At 36.8% G+C, this 26,501-nt stretch overlaps 1 protein-coding gene across 9 annotated transcripts in view; it reads left to right on the top strand.

The window, feature by feature from the left end:
- LOC138128267 (serine/threonine-protein phosphatase 2B catalytic subunit 2-like) overlaps positions 1-26,501 on the top strand; it is a 144,613-nt gene that overhangs the window by 109,891 nt on the left and 8,221 nt on the right. For 6 of the 9 annotated variants that reach the window (XM_069044468.1, XM_069044457.1, XM_069044503.1 and 3 more), the window contains 5 exons: positions 7,554-7,693; positions 7,793-7,870; positions 18,863-18,956; positions 24,473-24,680; positions 26,164-26,196. In XM_069044468.1, coding sequence (XP_068900569.1) covers positions 7,554-7,693; positions 7,793-7,870; positions 18,863-18,956; positions 24,473-24,680; positions 26,164-26,196 — 553 coding nt within the window. The remainder of the gene's footprint in view (positions 1-7,553; positions 7,694-7,792; positions 7,871-18,862; positions 18,957-24,472; positions 24,681-26,163; positions 26,197-26,501) is intronic. The other 3 variants (XM_069044487.1, XM_069044483.1, XM_069044476.1) reach the window with 1 other exon arrangement.

Genomic DNA, 26,501 nt, shown 5'->3' with positions numbered 1-26,501 from the left:
CAGAAGGTAAAAGCGAATAAACCTTTGTGTTTCAGACGACATAAAACAAAATGAAAAAGAATTATTCCCTTTCACAATTTAGAATTACAAGTTCAGTCGTTCTCATAAAGAAAACCTAAAAGTAAAAAAACGGTGTTGGTTCAGAGCGAGCTCATTTAGTTTTATTCGCAAATTCATTTCAGTTATTAAGGATGTTTTTAATGAAAATGAAAAGTCTCTTGGCTAATGCAAGTAACGAAATTAATGCGTTTTGTATTTTGTCTGAAAATAATATTGTGTATCTGGCAAATGATGCAAATCAGGTGAACGAATCAACGTCGTGTTTAAGCAACTCTTATGGGAACCGTCTTTCCCCGATTCTGGATGGCACAGAATCGAGTTATCGGTAGTAAAGAACTTTGCTTCAGCTTGAAAATTGAATTTTAAATCAGTCGCATTCCGTTGGAGTTGCTAATAAAACCAGGTCGTCTGAAAATCAAGAATGGCATAAAATATAATCGTGTATGTAAGTAGTTGTAGAGGGATCTTGCGGTGTTGTACGATTCGTGGTGGTAAATTGATGACCTCTTTTTCGATGAAAGCCTAGAATCGAGCCGTAATTGGGCAAATTTTGTGATTATTGATCGTAAGTAGTATAAATCCAACAAGTTGGAATTGCGTGTCACGTCAATTATGGAACGTATTAAATATTCATTTCGTCAGTACATTTGGGACATCGAGTTAAAAAAGGGAAAAAATGCAACTTTGATTCGTAGAGTTGGCGCGTCAAATTAGGAAGCAATTAATTTTTTTCCAACGACAAGACTCCTTCCAGTCGCTCGAAATGTGCATGCTTGCAGCCTTTTATCATGGGCGGGCGTCGTAAATCCGGCAAATGACTAAATTAAAATAAATGTGTCCTTTTTACGGTCCCGCCGTAAAACTGCATAAACAGTTGCGGTGCGGTAAGTGGCGCGAGGAAATGAACGCTTCTCCTTTTATTGCTCCCGAACGAGACGATTCGGTAATTCGGATCGACGGTTATGCACTTGTACGTTGTTAAATTTTTTGTGGGTAAATTTCGGATGAGCGATCTGATCGTTAAGAGACGTGAACAAGTTATCGTCGTCGTTTTTGTGGAGGAGCGCATTCCATTCCGATGTATTTAACTGGAAAGTCTCGGTAACAAATGTGAACCTATTAGCGTAATCATGTTTTATGAGAATCCCTTCTCATCCATTAGAAAATCCATGAAGCGAACATTTCGTAACTTTACCGAGTTCGGGCGAAAACACGTAAGGGAACAAGGAAATGTTCGATAATTCACTTCATGCTTCACAACATGGCCAATAGTTCAAGTCGAAAGAAGGACTACTTAGTTATTCTAATGAGGATAAATTGCGTTCGGGAGATGTTTTGATCGGTGCGATAAGAAGTGCGCCGGAGGGAGAACAGGAAGTGTGTCCCGGCGCATCCACCAAAAATGTTACGAATGATTTGTTAAATCCAAATGCACAATGACTGATGCGGGACTATGATGAGGCAACATTAACTGTTACTGCACAATCTTATGAGGAATTGTAATTGAAAGCAATCTTGACGAGCAAGCAAAAATTTTACATATAGTCCATTCAAAAATCCAAAAACCACCAACGTCGCATTTTCCTCGATAATTACTATCGGCAACGCTGTCTAGTGTAAAATTTGGTGAGAATTGTAATTTTGAGGTTAAGTATTTTTATTAAGTGTCTTGTTTTTCTCGGCATGTTTAAGCAAAAATAATAAAAATTAATAAATAACTCAGTCGTACTGAGCAATAATAAAACAATTTGAACGAAATTCCAAGCAATTGAATTTTATTTTGAATCAAATGTCATAATTTATAGTTACAAACATTGCAAGAAAAAATAACTACCTAGGGTTTTTTAAATTTTACCAACCTAAACCTACAAGTGGTGGTTTTTTAATTTTTGAATGGACTTTATTATAACATTTAAATGTGGATGAAATGGAAACAGATAAGAGATAAGTTTCTAGTAAAAAAGCTCAGTTTAAGCTGTCATTCGTATAATTGTTATGTGTAAAATTTAATTATTCTAAAACTAGATCGAGTTTCGCTGATGTTATTTAAGAATGTTCTAATTTTAACGCAATTAAGCGTTATGCGCCCTGAATTGACGGGATAATAAAGCACACTCTCGAATGGACTCGTATTACAAACTACTCGTTTAATTTTCATTAAAATCAACTTAAAGGGTGTTTTGTTCGGTGTGGCTTATTATGTTGAGGCCCAATTTAAATTTTTGTTCAAGCATTAAAAGCTTCATCATTTTGCAAGCTTAACCCTAGGATGATTTATTTTGTTGAAATTATTTTATCACACGTGTTTTGATATTACTCATTGAGAAGAATAAAAACATCATAGTAAAGTTCACGCATAATAGCTGTTTATTGTACAAGTGTCTTATAAGGCTAATAAGTCACGAAAAAAAATGTTTAGCCACGAGAGCTTGCTCGAGTGGGCTAATTTTACTTGAATTACTTATTTGCTGATAAGGCACGTGTGATATATAGTTTTATCCAACACTTCCTTTTGTAACAGTTCTTAAAACATCATGAAATGGAAGGAAAAAGTTCTCTTCCTGAAAAAATTGCGAAGAGATGCTGTTCAATTCTCTCTAAACTGTTTAATTTAAAAAACAGTTTAATTATGGATTCATAAGTCCACTAGTGTTTTATAGACCTCATAATATATTCAAAATCGGCATTATTATGACTCCGCGAGCAAAGGATTAACAGTAAATTGGTACTAGAATTTTTTGATTGTATTTCAAAGTAGAATCATGTGATGTAAATCTTATGCGTCATTTTTAATACACCCTGTATAAAAATTATTTCGAATTTTGTGCCCAGTTGTCGACCTCAACTGCGTTTCGGTCTTCAATATCTGGGCTTAGCACAAAAAGAGACACTTCTACTCTTGATGATATAATATATTGGGTGATTCAAAGTGATTGTGGATGGATAAGTATGGTGTGGTGTGGTGGTGTGGGTAGATAGAGTTGGCATTTCTTTGACAGTTCATAGTCGCGCAATTTTCAAAATTGTCAAATCAATGTGCAATGTGCAAAAAGTCATATGCACGCTTATGAAATGTCATACAAATGTCAACTCTACACCACCCACACAGTTGTTACATAAATTTTCGTACATAGTTGCCATACTTATCCACAATCAATTTGAATTACTCAATATAAGTAACTGTTTCGAAATCAAAAATCCACCACCTATTGAATTATGTTGGCAGAAAAAAATAAATCCCCAGAAAAAGTTTAATTTTTTTGGGTTGCCTCAACCTCCCGCTAAAATTTGACATTGAACTGTTGAGTTTATTTACGAAACACAATATAATTATTATGTACAAAAAGGTTTTAGCTATCATAATATCATACTTTTTGAGTGAAATAATAAAATGAGAATAAAAAACACCATGAACTACGACCAAAACGACTGTCCCAACAGTTTTCTTTCATAACGCCACTTTTTTCTGACACTTGCAGACACACTAAAAACAAAAGTCAGCGACGTTGCCGGTTGTATTTTCGAGGTAGAATGCACTGTTGGTGGATGTTTAATTTTGAAACAGATTATACCGGGATATTTTTTTAATATTGAACATAGCCCATACTTATTCCCTATGTTCAGTTTTAAAAAACACAGGTCAATGCATGTATGTAATCACGTAACCAAGGTAACGAAAATAAGTACTTGACAGTTTAACAAAATGGTCAAGTTGTTTGAAGAAGAAATAACATTAGAAATGTGCCTGACATTTCCAATGCAACACATGATAGACCCATTCCATCAATCCGAACAATTTTAAACATTATTTCAAAATCTCTGGTGTTCGGTATAGTTGGTTGCATAGCAACTCACAATGCATTGATCTGTGTTTTTTAAAATTGAACATAGGGAATAAGTATGGGCTATGTTCAATATTAAAAAAATATCCCGGTATAATCTGTTTCAAAATTAAACGCTGACTTTTGTTTATAGTGTGTCTGCAAGTGTCAGAAAAAAGTGGGGTTATGAAAGAAAACTGTTGGGACAGTCGTTTTGGTCGTAGTTCATGGTGTTTTTTTTCTCATTTTATTATTTCACTCAAAAAGTATGATATGATAGCTGTTCAGAGTTAAGAAAATGTCCCGGTATGTATACTATTACCGTGAAATAAATTTAAATAAAATTAAGAGTGCTTTGCGTAAGCAATAGTAAAAATGTTGACAACTGGAGATTTCAAACCACTAAAGAAAGACAATTCTTATTTTTTCTGATTATTTTCTTGAATTTTTATTTTGTTCTGTCTAATCATGTGTGGTCGAAGGTATTTGTACAGTCGCGATCAATACATTTTAGTTGTCAATGTCATTTCAAAATTTGGTTAGATTGTCACAAATAAAAAAAAAAAATCCCTGCTTGATTAAGGCCATGTCAACAAAGTGTCAAAAAATGAGAAAAGAAAAAATGACGATTAATGTCATACAACATGATGATAGGTTATGATATTTACGACCAAAATTTATTGCTCGCGACTGTGCCAATTTCCTTTTGAGCGCAGTTTTTTATTTAAAGATATTTTTTTATTTGGAAAACGTATTAAAGCAGCCAAGAAGCGACGGAGGTTAATTTACATTAGAAAATTCTCATTTAGTAGCTAAAAGCATTGTTTAAACATGAAGGTAACAGAATATTTCCAGTAAGATGTTTGAACAAATGTATAAAACCTTAACATCTTTCTTAATTTTCGTTCGAGATACAGTCCACGGCTAATGAAAACATACATATTACATTAAACTATGTCCACGGATTATTAGAAACTTAACAGGGTTGCGCCGTTACCTGACCCGTAAAATATATATTAACGAGGTTCTCCACGAACTCTGCCGACAAACACACCTCTACAAACACAACCTTTGGAAATCGCGGCCCTCACACAACAACCACCACCCTCCGCAATTCATCTCTTCCGCCGCCCGACAAAAAAGAAATTCAATAAGTAATCACCGGCGTTGCGAGAACACCTACATTACGGCACGACCTCCCGCCCCCGCGAACCTTCTTAATTACGACCCGACGAAAAACGTGAATGCCTAATGCAGAAATTTTTCATCTCGTTTATATTCAATCAATGTCATCGTTTTCAGCCCGGCTGCCCAATTATGATCAGTCCCGGTAAATATGTCATAGACAGGGCGATCGTTTCGTTCCTCCGGAATAGACGCATACAGATATTGAGGACCCTGGCGGTGGCAGAGAAGTATGGCGATTAAATCGTCCGTAAGCCAATTGTGTCAAATGAAAAATGGACGAGCACTCGCCCCTTATCCGCACCTGGCGCAAGAACGCCACCCAAATATTTGCCCGTATTTAATTACCGCGATAGGTTTTTTATATTGGCAACCTCGGGTTATGTTCTCTTCAAGTTCGAACATTAATATTTAAGGTGAGTCTCCGAGGACCCTGTTTGGCAGGAGAAGGAACTCTGTCGTTCCTGATGGACTTGAATAATTCATATGGTTCGCATTCTGCACCCTCCCGTCGCCCGTTTTAAATATTCCAAGAAGACCACCGTCAATTATTTACCGCGTTTATGATACACCGTATCTGCGACACCCTATTAGCTAATAGGGGTTTTTCGCCGTTTCACCGCCGGATTAGTCCGGGAGGTGACTCCCGTTTTGGAATTTTTGCAACTTCGGCCTCGCCGTAATTGGAGCTAATTTAATTAAAACGAGTGTACGGTGAAAATTTAGCATAATATTGTTTGAAGTAATTAGCACCGTCTCCGGTACTGCCTCAACTTCGGGCTCGCTTTATAGAATTTAGCGTAAATTAAAGACAGCGCCTTAATTAGTCAAGCACATGTCATACAAACGCAAAAATTAGCGAGTCAGGTTTAATTTTTGTCGTGTCACGGTTCCACGATTCTTCGCCGACTTGTTGCGACTCGGAACAAGCCCGAAGAGGAAAAAACTGACATGTTTCTTATTTAATGACGTCCGAGCATCGAGTTCCGTCCATATTATTTGAGATACTTATGCCGTTGGCTCCCAATTTGTCACGAACGAAAAAACAATTCCCTTCCAGGACTATCGCCACGGACGTCTGTCCTGCACCGCGCCAGAATCCTTAATGACGGTCAGGTTAAAGGACCAGTTGGGCCAAAGGTTAATTGACAAAATGAGAGCTCGTAATTAACGGCTCACCCGCTTTTCTACGTCTCTGATACCACTTTTGTTCATTAATAATTAACGCGAACGGTGCTGGAGGTACATTTTTGTTATTCCCCATCCAGGTTCGCCTTTCTGTGCGAACGCTAATTTAATTAAATTGACCATATGGGTTGGCGTAATAAAGAGAATGAAAAGTGTAAGTGTGATCTCATCCGGGTCCATTGAAATAACAAGCATTAGTGCACAACGAACGTTACATTGCACTCGGAATGCGCTCAACAAGTTCCAAATAAATTTTCAAGCGGTCCAGTTTTTTCAAGTCTGGATAATAAAGATCGATGCCGACTTAAATCGATCGAGAAAGTTGCTTTTTGCGGCACGACCACCGAAGATTATTACTACAAATCAATTTCTCCCTTATTTGGGCGCCGACTAATAACGTGTGCACGATCACAAAAGGTGCTCCAAGAATATTTTGTTCCTTATACGTGAACGCACCTGACTCCGGTATTCGCCAAAGCATTTGTCTTTTCCCTGTGACCGTCCCCGCACCCGGAGCATTCCGAAAATTAACTCCGGGGTCACGCGTGTGCCATTTTTGGTGGTCGAGTTTTCAGCCCCCGAAATGTTGCTACGAAACCGATTTGAACATTTCGAGTATTTATTGCTTCCGTGATGAGAATCATATTGTTGGTGTCATTTGGCATCGCGATGAGTTAATTTCGCAGTAATGTAAAGGGTGTCGTTTTGCAACCCCACCGAATAAAACATTCCGGTTTAATATGCGTAAAGACCGAAATGTTTTGTTCTTGCAGGGTTGGATTTGGTCGGGATTTAATGGTTGCTGAGGTTTTATGTGCTTAATTAAGCTTGCAAGCCGCACTGCATCAAATTGTCCGTTCTCTGTATCCAAAACGATCCCGAAATTTAATTAATGTACCTAATTACAAATACAGCTCAGACTGTCGTTTCGAGTTGGGAACTTTTCGTTCTCCGAACTGTCAGAATGACTAATTCGAAAGAAACTAATTTTTGTATTTGTGCGAATTAAAAGTTTGAAATTGCGATTTTGCCCTAGTAGATGCAATCTCGACGCTCGTTAGGACTTGTACGGTCCCAATAAAGAAGGGAATGTCTCCACCGATGCCGATAAATATTTGTTGATTTCCGGAATGAGAACAGATGTTCGATTTATTCAAAGCATTATTGCGTCTGCTTGTCGTACACTTTCTCTTTGCAGCCAGACAAGAAAACAAGCCTCAACACCGCCGACATGTTGTCTTGTAAATGTGAACGTGTTGGCTGCCCTGTATCAGTAGTAAAATAGCGATTTCTTTGCAGTTAGACAGATTTAAGGAACCACCTGCTTTCGGACCGATGTGCGACCTCCTCTGGTCGGATCCTTTAGAAGACTTCGGTAATGAAAACAACGCAGAACACTTCTCTCATAATTCCGTGAGGGGTTGCTCATATTTCTACAGGTTGGTATCCCTGCGTGCATCTTGTCACTTTTGACACTTCCACCTCGACGTTATAGGTTAGGACGACGAACTGTTTTAATCGTGTCTTTCTGTTTCCAGCTACGCTGCCTGTTGCGACTTCCTACAAAATAATAACCTCCTATCAATAATTAGAGCACATGAAGCACAAGATGCGGGGTGAGTATCGCTCGCTTTTCCGGCGTGACCGGATTTTTCCGGAACGAAGTTGAAAGCATCGAACTTCCGTCGGATTATGCAAATCGAGTTTGTCTCGGACCACGCAGACGGAGTCGGATTCCTCGTCGGGGATGTTTTTGGACATCGTCCGTGAAAGTAAATGAATGCATCCAGACGTGTATTCTAGACGGGCGCGGTCGATATCCTCGAAATTCTGGCGGATTGAAAGTTTTTGCAGGGCGAAATTAGCCAGAAACGTTGGGTTTTTCAGACGTTTTAAGAATATCCAGGTAAACCAGTAATTAACGATAATTATGGAGAGGGGGTGCGGGCCCTTTTCTGTTACTTTCACCCGCCGGTCCCTTTTTGGCCCAAAGAAATTTTCATTAATTAAAGCTTGGGGGCCGGGTCATAATGAAAAGTCAATACGGTATCAAGATCATGTACAACGTGTACACACAATGTGCTATTAATAACGAAGATGACAGCAATAATATTTCACAAAGTTTATGATGAGGTCGGAACGGGGGAAATATGTCAGGATTATTCAATTTGGTTAATATTAATCGATTTTCGTTTCGCGGAGCTTTTCATCGAAACATTTCAAAAAGAACGACCGTTGTAAATGCACATTTCAAAATTGGCTCACTTGTTACCAAGGGAAGCTTTAATATCTCTCATTTCATAAAAGCTTCATTCGATACACAACTTACTGAAACTGTTTCGACATGAACTTGGTTTTTTTCCCTATCCATTAAGACCCAATCGAGCTTTTTTCTGAATCACAATCGAGGCCAACCCTCGTTTGTCTTATCACTTATGCACGTAGAGCTTGTTTACGAACAGTCCAAGAGTCAAAAGCAAACCGAACCGGAACGGCCAATTCCAGAGATAAATAAATCTTCATTATCTTCCGCTCTATATTTTAATTCTAAACACCCTCGCGTCTGTGTTTACCGTTCGGCGCCATTTACGTTTAGAGGGTGGTTTTTGTGTATCTCGAGGTGAATTTCGATAAAACACGTTCATAAAATATGCATGACGGTACGTGTGCAAAATGGAAGTAAGTTTAAAAATTGGCGCGATAATATGCTAATTATATACCTGAGCTTAAAAGGGTGGGTGCCCAGTTGCATGTTCCGTATTGAGATTTTATACGGTAGATTAAGTTTAATCTGTGGGTATAGTTACACAATGAACGGAGAACCTTTCAAACATTACATTCTGACAAGCTTTCACGTAAAAGAAAGGTGAGATTAGGAAAGGCCGCAGGATTTAGTAGTGTGCGACTGGAGTTTTAAAAGTCGTGTCTGAGCTAGATTCACAGTGCAGTTGGGGGACACGCGAAACGAGCCGTGATTTTTTCGGTAGGAATTGATAATGGACTAGTGTGGCGTCCCGTTAGGACCGTTTGGCTTTTAACGGTTCTTTTAGGGGTTGAGTCGACGGAACAAACAGAACGCCGCCGACACCGTCGCCGACGTCGAGTCTGAACAAAGTAATGTAATTCATATGATATTGGATAATGGGATGCCGACGGCGTTTCGTTCCTTTTGCGCAATTTGCGAACAAGCAAGCTTCTCGGAGTAAGTGGACTGTAATAGCTGCATGCATTAATTATAAAGTGCTTTACTGTCGTTGCCGTGAACCAACCGAAACATGTTAGCTTGGCCGCACACGCTGCGTTGCTCGGCGCGCCCCTCCTTTTATCTGAAACCGTTTTGACCTGTCAGGTGTTTGCGTAATGTGGCGATAACGCGGCATCTCCTGCGGGTTCGCGCTCTGCACGAATCTGCAAACTGGTGGATGCAATTCGGCGGAATTCCGACTACGCCGGAGACGATTTACGATCAGATGATTTATTCGGAACGGCGAAATTCGCCAGTTTCACGCACGAGATTAAAAAACCTTGTTGCCGGGACGGATGCCGTAAAGATTTCGGTGGAGATGCGAGTGCCGAGTGATTTTTAAAAATGAAAAGATGACGGTGGGTTTTTTTTTTAAATCGAGAGATAGGGAAAATGTGCAAATACTTAGGTCGTATCTGCTCCACTTGGACTCGATGTAAATAAAAGAAAATACGTCAAATGGTATCTAAATGAAGATAAGAAATAATATATTTCGAGATTTATATCGAAATCATAAAAAAAAATCTGAAAAAGCACGAATAAAATTAAATATTTGTCATTTTGCCGATTATCTTGAAGGTTATAACGTAGATTTGTACGTTCTTGTGAAACTTGCATGTTTTCAATTTTCTGGAGAAATTTACGACGTTAAATGTAAATGACCTCAGACTTAGTCATATCTAGATTAATATCTTTCTAAATTGTGACAATTAGACCAAGGACTAGAGAAGCAACCAATTAGTAAAAAGAATTAAACGCTTAAAAGAAACAATTGATTTAATTTTTACCGCTAAAACTTGATTTTTTCTCAGAAATAATCACATTTAGCAAATGAGTAAAACTAACATTTATTATAAAACTCAAAATTTGTATGTACGAGTACGTATGTATCTATTGGATGTGCGCTTATAATTAAAGAATCACTGAGCGAAGCGTGATGGGATCTTCACTACTCGTTAGTGTTTCTTTAACTTAAGTTCTAACACACAAACCATTCATCGCTTTGAGAGGGGACTGGAGTAATAAGTAAAAAGATGGATTTTTGTAGCAAGCACTCGGAGCGGTTGCTTAGCAATGGCGTGTTTACAAGAATTCGCAGATCTAAATTTCTGACTGTAACAAAAGCAATTTTTGTATGTCACAATTTCATTTATACAGGGTGATTCATCTTTTACCGCCGGTGGCAAAATTGACCTTAAAAATTATAATTTCGTTTTCATATTTTGCAGACCTAATTTATTATTCATTAGGCACATAATATCGGAAAATGAAATTTATAAGTTAATTAGGTCAAATTTTGGCATTTTCTCAATTATTAGTTGTTTAATTTATTCAACCTTGTGGCATATGCACACTGAGGTATTTTCACAGAATTTTACCATGTTAAATTAATTTTAGCATATGGTATTATTGAAATAAACGCATTTTGATTTTCAAATTTGTATTTGCGACATAATGTCCCAATATCTTAACAATAAGATCTATTAGGGGATCTTTATTGCCACCGCAGTGGGTCCTTTACAACTCTATTCGTAAAATCGAACAAATTCACCTAAGCAGGTCAGTTTTACAGGGTAGTCATTGTTAAAGAAAATTTACAACACTAAAAGTCAACGAGTACCAATAAAAGCAATTTTTCCATTAAAATCGATTTAATTCAAAAACTATCAAACATTTTTCGAAACGGATTGCAGATACATATTGATTTTATACGCCATTAGCCACATTCTGATGCAAAAATTTAAAAATCAAATTTTTTTAAAAACAGTTTTTTATAAATAGGTATCTGCTCATAAAAAAAAATTTTTTTGAAATAAATTATACCGGCCGAAAGTAAATTTTTCGACAAATCAAATCTGTAAATTTCATAAATTTTTCTCAATCATTTTGCCACCGGTGGTAAAAGATGGATCACCCTGTATAATTTTATTAGATGCGGTTACCTTTTATGTCAAAATATATGTAAATACTTATAATTTCGCGTTTACACATCATGATCTCATGTGAGGTTTTAAATATTTGACACACTTTAACAGCTTCGACTTAATCTTCCAACAAAGATGTTGATTAATACATTCCAAGTAATCTTTTAAAAATTGCATTAATAGTAAGATTAAGATGAAATCCACTAGGGCGAAGCCGCGTCGACAACTATTTTCACAAATGCAGAGATTTCACTCTTGAGATAATACTAATCATTTTGTCCTGAATTTTTCCCGTAAAAAATTTTGCTTTAAATTCCTCTCAAAAAATTTTCAATGTTTAAAATTGCGTTAACGATTTGGTTTCAATTTTAACTCTAAGACGTAAGCAATTATTTAAATGTTTGATCGTTTTTATCGCAAGACTGGAAGACTTTTTTTAAACATCCTAATTTACATGGGGTTTTTTAAATATCTTGTTGTTTTCGTAAGGAGAAAGGTTTTACATAATTGCCAAAGCTTTGCGATTTAAAAAAAAGCTCGATCAATAACACAGATTCAACTTGCTTTGTAATGTTAATGTGTTCTTATCGCGTCAGCTTTAACATTTATCAGGTATTCTTAAGTGAGTAATTTGATTTGACATATCTAATTTATAATTATAACAAGCAATTTAACACTGCGACCTTTAACTTCGTTGTATGGCAGCGCTAGCGTCGCCTATCGGTTGAAACACAAAGTTTTAATTTTTCATGTTTCATTTAACTCCGTTTCTAGCAAAAAACTATAATCCACAATAGCAGAACATTTAAGTTTTACGGTTTTTTTCCTGGTCATTTTGTGCTGTGTAGCTAATCAACAATCAATAAAAAACCTAAAAAGCTCTACAATGAGACTTGACAATTCATCTGATTCAACGTCTAGCCGAGAGGGGCGCTGCATGAGGTATATTAATTATCTTGGCAGAACTTACGAGACTAGACTATAGTTTTTTTTTTCAACTAATGTGTACATGTCCAGTGGCGTACATTTGGCACCGACATCGATAAATTATACATCCACTTCTTGTTATGCCTATTAGTAGTAGATATTTTTAAAAAATGAATAAGCAAAAAACATAAAATTGTGTTCTTCGTGTAAACAAAATTTTTGAAAAAAAACTTGAATTGAAAATACACAATTCCTACCACTTAGGTACTGTTCGAATACTTTGAAAGTTCTATTCTATTCCCTTTAGAAGAGCCGAATTTTGGAAAATTTTCCAAAAATTATTTTACATAAAAATTTCATTTCCTGAAAAGAATTTAAAAGTCGCTGAAAAGTTAAATTTATCAATACGAGAATGAATTATTTAATCAATTTTACTGTAATATTTTTCATCTGTTCTTTTCAAAAAAAAAATATCCGATCAGACCGTTTTCATTTGCTTGTCATGCTGCAATTTTGATAATCTCTACTCAACAATTTAAATTATCTCGCTTTATTGTTTTTCCGTTAGCCAATCATGAATTTCATGTGAGTCATAGTAGCATGTTATTTTAGACACTGTCACTGTTGCTGTAGGTGTCATTGCCAAAATAAAATGTCATAGTAATAAAAAATCAGAACTTTGACTCGAACATTCGTATTTTTAATTTGACATTAACGAAATTATTTTTATCGCTGGAAACAAGTGTTCATAAATTGACTGTCGAAAACAGGTGTGTTTTAAAATTTCCTGCTGATCAGAGAACGGCGAGATCATTTAAAAAGTCGAAGCTGTTCGCATATAATTAAGACGACTTCTTATTTCATTCGGTAATGTTCAACATTGCCAATAAAATTCGAGTTTAATTGTTGACATCGTGTATAAACAAGTTAATTTCGTGATTCTCAGATTGTAGTCGGTTTGTCTCGTTTGATATCCTGTTCATGTTTCATCGAATGTTGCGGGGAACATCCTGAATCCCGATTGGCAGAGTAACCCGCAAGGATCCCTTTGTAATAATGGGAGAACGTGACAAACATATCTGCCAACCGAGCAACGCAAAAAATACAAGTAAATTAGCAACAATCGCAAACTAGAGTTTACGTCGAGCTTTTGTGTGTGGTTGAAGGCGTTCGCTTTTAGCGAAAATGTGGCAGGAGTAGGTACGTTTCTGTATTTAAAATTTCCTCCTAGACGTGAGGTGTGCTCGAGATTTTATTACGCAGCAGAATAACGTTAAAAGCCCCACACACCAAAGTGCAGTACATAAAAGCAACAACAAACTAGATTTCATCTCCAGATACGTATTTACATTTCCTTTACATGTAGATCATTTAAATCATGAAAATGTAGTCGCGCATCCGGCTCCAGTGAAAGAGGGATTTTCTCCGGTCAAATGAGAGGTCTAAAAATAACACGCCATAATGGCCGGAACATGTCCCGATATAACAAGTTTTGTTAACGTAAAATAAGTTTTCGTCTAAGTTGGCGGTAAGTTCATGTTCGCAGCGAATTTAAGCGGCGGCGGAAGGGTCGGTCGGCACGTTCGAAGCTGCCTCCATTTGACCCCTGGGAGTCCCTAGTTGACGGCTATCTTGCCGCTTCCAGTCGATCCCTTCTTCCACTTTCCTTGGACCGATCCTCCAACCTTAACGAGCGTCCTCCGGTGATCTACGGCCGACCCCGCGATTTATGGGTCCGTCTCCTTCAGGAACTGCGACGCGATCGTCGCGGAAGCGAGTGGTCTCCACCCGAAATCTCCACTTTCATGCATGCGATATCGCCCACGAAATGTAAATATTTTTCTCCGTTTCGCATTTCGTCCCGGGGCGGGAGAATAGGAGAAATGCGCGCTCGGAAGACGTTTTAGTGGACAAACGTAGATGGAATATCATTTTTTGAATGGGAAAGAGCGAAGAAGAAATCTCCCGCGAATTGGATTTTCTTTGTGCCGAGACGCTTCGTGCATCCAGGTCCCGGTCAAAGGGTTCCGATCGGTGACTTGATTGTTGTTGTGGAAATTTCAAAAATGGTTGTTTGTCTTGAGGTCTGCCCGCGGGAGCGAAATTTGGCGTTTCACCAGATCCGCGTACGGCTGCATTTTTTTTTAATGTCATGTCTAAATGGAATAAATCCGAAAAGAGGGACCGCTCTCGTTTGAGGATCGTAAATGTCGAGGCGGTAATGAAAAAGCGGTAATTTGTACGTGTCGTCTAAATTGTTCAAATATCGTAAAAGTGTTTAACTTGGCAGAAAGAGCGGATAAAAATGCCAAATTCTGCCGACAGTGTGGGTCAGGTTGGGGAGATAAAAGCGGCCGACAAAAGAGTTGCAATTGATGCCGCCTAACGAATTAATGCCCGGCGTTCAATCAAAACTTGGACCGAACTTGTTGCCGAGTTATTTTCCTTTAAACAACAAATTACAGATGTTTGCGATTTAGAGAATTCGGCCCGAATTTCTTGGATACTTTGGTCGCATCTGCTACAGAAAAGGAGCTCGTCCGCAGCGTGTTGTTCGAGAAAAATATATGAATAGGTTCGATTATTGCCTAGGAAATACGACACATCTTTGTAATTCGGGTCGTCAAAAACTAATACAACAGGTAAAGCTGGATAGTGGATATTTACAGCGTTCTATCCAGCTTTACGTTCCAAATGTATTATGGGTTGCATTTTCAATTCCGTCGGACTCATTATTACTCTTAAATTACCTTGTATAATTTCACATGTAACTATTGATAATCTTGTTTAAATTGAGATTTACTTGAATCATAAAATCTATTTTTAAAATGTTTCTGTTACTTTTGTAGCAAAAAATCGAAGACTTATCAGTTATCACGTTAATTAAACGTTTTTATTCTAAATGATTACATGACGTTTGACACGTGTTCGGTTTTAAATTTTGTAAAAAAAGAATAGAAACAAGAGTCTGATTTGAAACATGTAATTCCACTGAATAAAAAAAGGCACTGGTTGTGACACTGAAAACAGTTACACAATGATCAATTTTATAGCATCGTTTCTAGTGATTATTGAATATGGGGTTGGTATTGATAGTAAATATCTGTGTTAAATGTGATGACATTTCAACTTGAATCCATGTTTTGGATCAAAATAAACTAAACTAGCCAAAAATGAATAGGGAATTCCACAATTTTTCATGGAAAGCAAAATAATTGCCCCAATCCTCCCACGTATTCTTAAACACTGGATAAATTTAAAATGTTACAGGTGCTTGAAACATTACATTTAATGTGTATATTAATATATTTCTAACACATTTCATTACAAATTTTAAACTGTATTTATAAAAAATTCAAAAATGAAAAAATTCCCTATTCATTTTTGCCTAGTTTATTAAGGGGGTAGATTTATTATTGTAATAAAATAACATTTGGGAGACAATTTGAAATTTAATTACATATACATATAATTACATATAATATACATACCAAGGGACAGATATATTACCGGAAATTTTTTCGAGCAGTCCTGACACACAAGTGTTTGTAGCAAGAAAATTACACGAGGGCGCCAGCTGGAGGGTAATTTTGAGCGACAAACACGAGTGTTGGACTGCAAGAAAAATTTTCTGGCGATATATATCGGTCCCGAGGTATATTCGGAAGAGAATCGCCCGAAAAAAACTTTTCCTTAGGTAAATTATATCGGAAATTTTCCCTAGGGAAAATTTCCGCTTAATTAAATTGTGATTGGTTGCTATTCAAACAATTCGGAGTTGTGATTTGTCAATATAAATCATGTGACATTTGAGGGCGATTCTCAATGAAATGACATTGCTTTATCAATACCAACCCAATTCCTTTAAAATAAAAGTCACTAGATAATTATTTTATATTTTTTTGAATTAAATTAATGAAGCCGAAATAGAAAAAATAGCATGTTATATACACTCGTTTCACAAGACATTTTAAGCAGTGTCGGGGAGCAGTCAGTGTTTGGATGGGTGACCGCCAAGGGAAACCGCGTTCCGTAATGACTTCAATACTTCTTATAGCTTCATCACTTGATTTCAGAAATGTTAAATGAATAAAACCTCAGAACTCGGAACTTTTTTTTTGTACAAACTTCTTGAAACATGTTTGTTTAGACTCATTTGCAACCTTAAATCACATTAAAGAACCCGTGCGGCGCTGCAGTTTGCGCTTTAAATGTTTTTCTCTAAATACAATTTCCCACATTTTTATCAGGATATACGTGCACGTAACGGTGGAAATTACACGCATTTAGACACGATATATTGGAAAAAATAAATAAAACAAAGTAGGGGTTTAATCACCCTTGCATGTTGGTAATTGAAACACACTATTTGATGAATTACTTGTCATAATAGTTCATAAAATGTAGTTTTTTTTAATATTTGGAAACTGTTATGATTGGCTGAATTATACCCAATGACTATAAGTGGTTGTGTTTTTTTTTTGTTGGGTTGGCACCATATTTAAATTTTATGTTGGTATACGCTGCTTTGAAATTCAATGTGTCAAACGAAAATTAAATAAAATAAAGTTGTCATTATCGGGCTTTATTTTTACAAATGTTGCTTACTTCTCGTTAGTACAGCTTCTTTCCACCATTATTTTGGAAAATCTTATTTACAGTGTCAATTGTTCACATTAACACAAAACTTTCAAGATCCTAACCTAAAAACTTAATCGGGAGATGACATGTTGACACTGACGACTAAATCTGCTTCAATCATTTACAGTCATTTGGTACAATATGTAACTGGAAACGAAAAAAGGTAACAACATTGTTTTAAAAATATTTTAATTTGCAAAATGTGTTTTAAGGCAATAGGGAAATCCGGAACCATATGGACATATAAAGAAATATTGAAAAATTAAATTAATTCTCACAAAATAGTGTTATTTTCTCAGTAAAATTTGCCCCAATATTTTATCTTTCCAGAAGATTTTTTCTATTTTAAGAAAATCAAGAAGCTCTATAAGAACACACACCCTTCAGTAGACTGTAAATTCTGGTCTCTACAATATAAAAATTATACTTCCTTTTGATCATCTCTTAAATGAACTGTTTTTTGTAAAAATTTGACGTATGTGGTTGAACAACTGGTGAAGCTACGTCATACGTTAACGGAAACAAAAAGAGCACCATGTCACTTGACCATTAATTTTTTTGAACCTTTCTTATAATTACTGAATATATAGCTTTATATCTTTTGAAAAAAATATCGACTCAAAACCAGAAGAAAAAAGTCCTAGAACCAGTGGAGATTAAGGTAAAACTAGTATATCTATGGTAAAACTTATTGTCGTGCGTCTATCTAGCGAGCAAATGCCGAACTACAAATTTGTGATAAAATAAGCAAGCGCGAAATAGGGTTCACTTTACCGGGAGTACCCGAACCGGTCCAGTGGTTCAGTTAGCAGCAGCAAATTGCTGTTGGTTTTGAATCAGTACTATAAATTTTACTTCAGGGGTATTGTGTCAAATTTTCCACTTTAACAGCAACTTAAATTTGACAAATGGAATCGAAAATATTAATTTAAATTTAAAATAAGGTTCCGTGAACGCTGTTCAATTTATAATCCAAATTGTCAGCCTTGGTAAATAACATTTGCCTTCAAGTACCGTAAACACACATATTTATAAATCTTTGAAAAATGAGGGTGATGTAACAAAACGAGCTGCATGTACATGAATAAATATCAACAGACTGTTAACCATTTGAGTTTCACATTATTTTTATAATTATGAAAAGCAAAGTCCAACGAGGACATGTTACACATTTTGCGCTGTGCCACGGACTTGAACAAGCTTGTCGTTTCATGTGAATTAAAAAAAAAAAAAAAACAAATGATTTTGTTCACTTTGTCGCCCTCACTAATGGGTGGATTTACTCGAGAATTTATTGATATCAGCTCGGATATCTGGCGAGATGTGTTTTTAAATTCTGTTGGAGGATAATAAAAAAGACAAAATGGCTAAATTCCAAACTGGAAATTTGACGCTCGAGTAGTCTTTCTTCATGGCATTTTTACATCACCGCAGTTTCTCATTGTCTGCGCAAGAGTTGCCAAGAGAAAAGACAATTTGTCAGAAAAATGCGGCCCCGAGACGTGCATCATGCACCAATATAGCCCGACAAATACGATCAGAAGTCGGATCTTCCGGATTTTTTGCCAGACGACTTTGCAGTATCAAAGTGTGCATTAAATCTGTTTTGAACCTCTGTCGGATGGAGCTTTATCATAAGCCACGTTCAAAGACAAATTCGAGAAGAGGGATGGCAAGGAAAATGCTCGTGATTTAGTTATTGCAGAATGAGCGACACTAAAGTAGTTTTCGCTTATGAATAAATGGCGGAGTCTGACGTCCTCACGATGACGACCTAAATAAAATATGTTCCCCGGGATCCGGCAGAAAATTATATTGCGACTCGTCGCCGTAAAATAAAATCCCCTACTGAAGAGATTTGTTTGTTGCAGGTATCGAATGTATAGGAAAAGTCAAACAACAGGCTTCCCTTCCCTTATCACAATTTTCTCAGCACCCAATTACCTGGACGTCTATAATAATAAGGTAAGCAAAGCAGCCACATGTCCCCACATGATCACTCTTTTCCGGGATACGTTTCGAACGTCTAATCTTGTTGACGCAACGCGAATCTCTCCCCGACGATTTGTCCTTATTTTTCACCCCCGTTATCTCACCCTTGCGTAACACAGTTTCGTCTTGTGCAATACCGACCGGGGACGTTTAATTTATTCAAAGTAATTAACTGGAGTCACTGGAGTGTGGAAAATTTACAATCAATTGGCCAGATGGAACATCCAGTGCCGGAGCGGAGCGCTGATCAATTGATATTAAAAAAAAATTAACAAGTTTGATTGCGGCCCCCCGAAAAAAACCAATTGAAAAGTTTTCAACTCTCCGAATGGGGTTCGTTAAGAGCGTGATTAGCACGCTGCAAGTGCAACGAAAGAATTCGCTCGTTTCGGAATTGATCATTGTGCATTTTGATTCGATGTCGTCCCGTTTTGTTCGTTCTAATTGGCGTCGAAAAATCGTGCAGATATTAGACGTGGAATTGCACTTGCATAGACAAAAGTTGTGACGTCGAGCTATATTTAAATGTGCGCATTTAGGTTAAGCGAATGCAATTAAAATTTTATGTGGAATTTATTTTAATTTATGTACGTTTTCTGTGCATATTTTGGGTTTTTGTTTCGCAAATGTTGTGCTCGAAGAGGAAAATGATAGTTGGGTGATGTTTTGATTTGTTCTCTACCGGCGGTGACTTACAACTATTTTAAAGTGAAGGTGTAGGTGTTGTAATTTGTTTGTTTTAATGAGCTTTTTAACGACAACGTAAAGTTTTAAACAACGTTAAAAGTCGTTTTTAAATCTACAAAATTCGGCGAACTCTAATAATAATATTAATTATACGCAGTGTCCCAAGTTTGAACGAGAGAACGACGTGAAGTAACACGAAGATATTATTTTTTGCACATACTCGTACGTGATCTCCACACTTAATAATAATTAAAGTTAATGAATAACAAATTTGATGATTTGCTAATTGTTATTCAAAGATGTTTTTCCACCTTTTTTGAATAAATGTGGATTAAGTTGCAATTTCGGCTTGATGCTATTCAATTAATTTGTTGGGAAAAGTTTTCGATTAGCTCATGCAAAATTACACCCCAACAGGATTAAATAACGTTTTGTATCATTCCATGTTCGTGTTTGTCATACCACAAAAAAGCAGTTCGATTGACTTTGTTTGATTAAAATGCGAGAAAAATTCTAATTTGATGGCTTTTAACAAACATTTATAACAGAAATGATTGTGAGAGAACTGCCGATTACGAGCAAAACGTTTGTGGCATAATGTCGAATTACGTGAGCTATCTATGGTGGAATAATAAAAATAAAAGACACATTCGATTTTGTTATTATTTTTTTCTCAAGTTCTGGATATGAATTTTATATAGGTAGCTATATCAGCTTGGGAAGAAATGAAGGAGAAAAAGAAAAGAGTTACACAAAAATAAATAATTTAAAAAATATTTATTTAAAAATTCAATAGACGTTAAAAAAGAAATTTATAACGATAATAATGCAGAACTCGTCCAAGTTACTCGTATTTAACAATTCGTCGAAGACTCGCAAAGCTCAGTTTCTTGGTTTTTAACTTAATTTTTGACATTAGTAACTTTTTTACTATTGGGTTGGTAGCACCTTCCGCGGTGACTACTAGATTATTAAAATTTAAAGCGTCGGTGGCGTCTTTTACGATCACACAACATATTGAACAAATTCTTTCGCTTCACTTGAAAAACAACAATAAATATTTTCAGGACCCTGTTATTACTCTTACCTTTTTGAATTCTATTCTTATTTGTTTTATAATAAAATTACTTATTTAGTGTGTTGATGAGAATTACCTAATGTTACAATTGCAAATGTGACGAAACGTCCATTTTGTTCAAAGTGAATTGACGTTTCCACCTGTCTAAGTGTCACGTCATTGAATAACAACTAACTTTACAATGTAATTTCCTCTGTTCTGCTGCAAAGTCAAAAGCACCGCGTGCGGGAAATCGGATTTTAGCAAGTCTGGTGCAGCTGTTGGCGATATGGTGGATGCGCTTTTCAGTTTTAGAACCAATGAGGACTGAATAGCCCATCTGATCGTTGCTTAAGTTGGCGTTCACTACTCGTGACCGTCAGTCTGGAGGGTAAAAACACAATCAGTGCAAAAATGAGGTTAGATGTAATGTAATCTGTAATCCGTGCTGCATTCACAATCGAGTCTCATCAATTTAATTTTTTTAAAAGACATTTTTCGCTAACAATAATTTTCATTTTTCCACACCATCCCGTTTCGGGCCAAATAACAACATCACCATTTATTTATAGTTATTTTATCGTCTATTAATTGATCTTCCGTTGAGAATTGATTTGCTTTAATTTTGGATTCGAAATTCAGTCACATATCTTTCGGCGTGCACAAACCCATTGAAATGGATGATTAATCCCGTTGGACGCCTCAGTATAAAAGCAATTGGTAAAACGGTAGTGTGTGAATGGACATAACATGCATAAGTTCGCTCGTAAATTACGAATCAATTCCATTCTACCATGTCCCAGTTTATTATTTTCCTGTCTGAGACTGCCAGGTCGTTTATTGGTCGTTTACGTAATTGCATTTAATAACGTTCTGCCCTGCAAAAACCTACACGTTTTCGTGAACAATCGTATCGAATCCGACTGAATCACACTTGTTGACACACCAGGTACAATTTCGAATTTTGCCTAAAGTATTTGAGTTTGCGAATCAAATTATTATTATTATTATTAAAGGACCAGTCAGGGCAGAGGACCAGAGCAGATCATCCAATTGATGAAAATAAACTTTTTTCTATTCTGCACCTTTAACACAGTCAGTATAACACTCAAACGGGTTTCGAAAAGGAGTTCTTTTCGATACTTACCGGTTTCAGGAACATTTACTTAAATTTTTAATGTTCTTAATTTAAAATTTAAAATAGGAGCAAAATATAATAAATATTGTATTACACTCGATTTATAAGCCATTTTGTCGCACTTGTTTCCTTTATAGCACTCCTCGCTGCGGTCGTCGTGCTCTAAAAAACGCGTGCGACAAAATGGTGTCTTATAAAACTCGTATAATAAATTACTAATTCAATATTCGTGCGCTGTCAGTTTTCAGGTATTCGACCTGTTTTGCAGCACTTGGCTGACGCCTCGTGCTTCAAATTTCGGCCTCATACCTGAAAAGTGATCTGACAGCGCTACTGATATGAAAATAACAACATATTATTTGAATGTTGCCACAAAAGTTGTGTTTGACGTGTTCCTTCGGGTTTTCACTGTCGAAGACGTTCTTCCAGTCGGACGATCGACGCCGGATCAAGTCTCAAATATTTATTAAGGCATATTTATTGGGAGAGCAAACGCTGCGAAATCCGTTAAGCTGCGGTCGGATTTTAGGAAACCACACAATGCCAGCCGGGCAACGCCCGCAAAATTCGAACAATCAGTCCTCACGGATAATGGCTCCTGCGTCTTGGGTTTACAACCAAGTTGTCCGAATGGTTCGACCGGCCAGAATAATCTTCTGTTGTCTAACAGCATTAGTGCCGATGAACAAACGCATTTTCCGGGGATGTATGTCCTAAAGACTGGTTCGACATGTCTGTGACGACATAATCGCCAATTATAGACAGCCACTGGGCACGAGGGCTGCGTCCATCATCGTAAATATATCAAAAGGGTATCAACAAAAACTAGTGGGTGAACTTTTATACAAAAGGGCAAAATTTCGATGGCATGACATTAAGTATAGTTGGAGGGCTTTTGATACTTATTTTTTAAACGACAAGAACTAAAGAAAAATGTTTGTTATTATTATCAATTAATTGTTCTTCATCAGCAAGAATCAAACGAAAAAGAAATTTCAATATCCATGGAAACTGAACCTATTATAAAGGAGTTATTAGACTGAAGGACCTTTTTGCTATTCCACACTTTCATCGCCATTTCGAAATTTTGCAAAAAACATTAAAATTCAGAATATATAAGGTCTTTTTGTGCTTCGTCCAGTTGTCGACCTCGACTGCGTCTCGGTCTTCAATCTCTGGGCTTAGCACAAAAAAACTCATTTCTGCTCTTAATGATCCAGTTAGAGACACGGAAATTCAGGCATCAGTGTCAATAAGTATATTGTCAAAAAATGTAAAATAGGCTTTACATTATTAACCTCAATTTTACGTTTGCAACGATTTTGATTGACATGCGATTGACGTGACAGAAAAATGATGCCCGAAATTCCGTGTCCCTAACTGTACAATCTATCGGGTGTGTTTTTTTTTATTTCACCTGAAGAATCGATTGTGAACGCACTATACGGATAATGAATCACCTGTTTAAAGCTTTCGCTTTTAAAACACGAGTGGTGCGTTCACAGTCGGCTCTTCAACGCCTACTTTGAGGTGACATTTTTTTAAAAACACCCGATAGTATTTTGTACACAGTCCCAAAATAGGTATTTCCCGGTTATCCACGAAATACGGGGTGATCAAGAAGGACTGTTTAAGTTGGTAATGCTGAATTTTATTTTTAAATGGTACAACTGGAGTAACTTCCGGTTGTTGACGGCTTCACACTGACAGCCGCATCAGTGACAAGTTAAATTTGACATTTCAAATTAAATTAAACATGCTGGTGAATCGTTCGAGAGAATAGTTAATTTATGTTTAGAGCAAAATGGGGAGTACTTCGAGAATTTCCTTTAGTTCATTTTTAGATTATTATTCCGAATTTGAACTTTGATTTCTTTTTGCCGTTAATTTTTACTCTCATAACCTACCATTTTGTCATTATTAATGCGTCAGATATCTGTCAAATAAACCCACAAAACATATCCAATTAAATGACCTATGACAGACGGAAACGTCAATTCGCTTTAAGGAAAATGGGCGTTTCATCACATTTGTAATTGTAACGTTAATTCTCATCAGCACAATAAATAAGTATGTAATTTTATTATCAAAGAAATAAGGATACAAATACGTCAAAATACTTTCGTCGGAGTCGCCCATTTTGACAAAATTATAGCAGAAGCAGAAAAATTACAGAAACAATTATGTACCAAGAGTGAACCGACACCACCGACGCTTTAAATTTTAATAATCTAGTAATCGGCGCGGAAAGTGCTACCAAACCAATAGAAAAAAAAGTTACTAATGTTAAATTATTTACTTTTTTTATTTCATTTTTAAATATTTTTGAGTTATTCGTTACAAAAATATTGCACGTAACTTTTTCGGGAAGAAATTTCCCGCGTTCGCGCTAATGCAGCACGACCGAATGGAAAGTGCTCACGCGGGAAATGTATCTTGCGGTTTCGTATTCGTTTTTGGAAAAATGCAGTTTTCAAAGAACGTGTAGTAACACGGCCTTTTCTTTTCGCTTCTCTCATTTCGAATTGATCCGTCGAGGTTTGTCCCAGGACATTTTCCACCGTGGATTTTCCGTCGATTTTGACTTGTTTTCTTTCGTATTTGCAGGCAGCCGTACTGAAGTATGAAAATAACGTAATGAACATTCGCCAATTTAATTGTTCGGCGCACCCTTACTGGTTACCAAACTTCATGGATGTGTTCACGTGGTCGCTTCCCTTCGTAGGTGAAAAAGTGACGGAGATGCTCGTCAACGTTCTCAACATCTGCTCCGACGAAGAGCTCGTCTCGGACGGAGACGATGCGCTAGAAGAAGGTATGTTCTCTTTTTATTCCTTTCGCCACCACAACGTAATTGTCGTGCTCGCAAACTACATCATACTAGATCAATCAAACGATCGGATCGGTTCCGGGACGGGGCAACATCACGTCCCGAAACTATCCGAATCGAGATGCTTTTGTCAATAAACTGTTTTTTTGTCAATAAAATTTAATAGCTTTCAGAAGTTTTTGGGGCATAAACTGTCAAAATATTTAACAGCATCTTTCGGGACAATGTTATTGGGCATCAAAGTAATTCAAACAACAGTAAACAAAGGAATATTTGTTTTTGGACGGGATCAATATTGACACGGTCAGTGGCGGACCGGAGGCGGCGGCGATGGCCCCCAAACCCCGGTCCCGCTTTTATTTCCGTCGATACGGACGAATTCGAAGCGGAAGCGACACGCTCGTGTGTCGATGGTTTTTTCCAGTTTTTTTTCCCGATTCGATTCAAACTCAAAAATTCCTTTGTCACAGAAAATCTCATCGCATACGATGCACAAATCAATACGATCGATCAATCCTTCGGGAAGATGATGAGTCTCGGTGTTCTAAATGTTTCACTCAGAATTGTAGTTTATTATAACAACACGCTTATTATTTTGATTCAAACAAATAATTCAAAAAAATACCTTTTGTTATTTTTCAATGCTACTTGGAATTACAGATGGTAAGGTTCAGTTTTTATTCCCAACAATGATTTGCTTTCGATTTGTAGTCATTAAAATTAGTCTGCCTGAATAGTTACGTGTTTTTAGTTTTTCGTTTCATATTTTGTTTCGTTAAAGCTAAATTTTACTTTGGTATCAACAGATAAACTTTGACGGTCGGCTAATTTAAAACAATATCAATAAGTACATTTATACACATTGTGACAGCGTCCGTTCGTTGGTGTCGTTTTCTTGCAGTTTTCACTCGTTTCGTGTTGTCTTGCGGTCTTGTTTTCGCTTTGGTTCCGACCGACGACGGACGAGACTGCTCGTTAAGGCTGCAATAAAACGAATTTCCCGAGACATCAATGAATGGTTTAATTATTATCGCCACCATAATCGTCGATAAAATGAGCAAGGACCCCTCGTAAATCGAGCGTCTTTTGGTGTTGACACTGTTTGATCAACTTTGTGTCGAGTTCTGTGTCCGTAAAGTTGTTCAAACAAGCAAAATATTGCCAAATATGTTGATGTAAACACCCCTGATTAGTTCCAAGACTTCTACAGTTTCAATGTTTATCATTTAGTTGTTTATGACCCCAAGTAGCATCTTGTCCCATGAACTTAATTAAAATTTTTGATATGACAGATATTACTTCTAAAAGCACTGCATAAGTCTCCGGCACTCAAATCTGAAAATTTTTCTTAAGTATTACTCTCACTAAGTGAATCCATGCACTCGTATTGCTTATATTTTTTCTTCTATTCTGACACTTCTATTTTTCACTATTTGTCTATATTCGCCTTGGAATCGCGCCCACACAGCGAAACAGGCAAAAATTGTTATTAAAAAACCTGGTAAGTTATCACAGAACAAAGCAGCTTGAACAGAGGAGTTAAAATAACACTGCATTAACGATCATTTTGAACAAAATTAATCGCGTTTTTGCCAGTTTTTTGTGGAACAATTCTTATTGACTAACACCGACCCCCCCGTCCTCGACTTCATTTTTATTTCTTTCGCGACCGTTCCCACCTCCCTCGCCGGACGATTCTTTTGCATTTTTGGTTGTTCGAGAGCGCCCCCGAAGTGGTGGAATTGCGTCAAAAATTGTTTTACAGTTCGCGGTGAATGTGAATAGAAACTTTGCAACGGTAGAGGG

The sequence above is a fragment of the Tenebrio molitor genome, chromosome 1 (genome assembly GCF_963966145.1).
Source record: "Tenebrio molitor chromosome 1, icTenMoli1.1, whole genome shotgun sequence".
NCBI classification, from domain to species: Eukaryota; Metazoa; Arthropoda; class Insecta; order Coleoptera; family Tenebrionidae; genus Tenebrio; species Tenebrio molitor.
The sequence above is the reverse complement of the archived record's forward strand: the minus strand, read 5'-3'. Positions and strand labels throughout refer to the sequence as shown.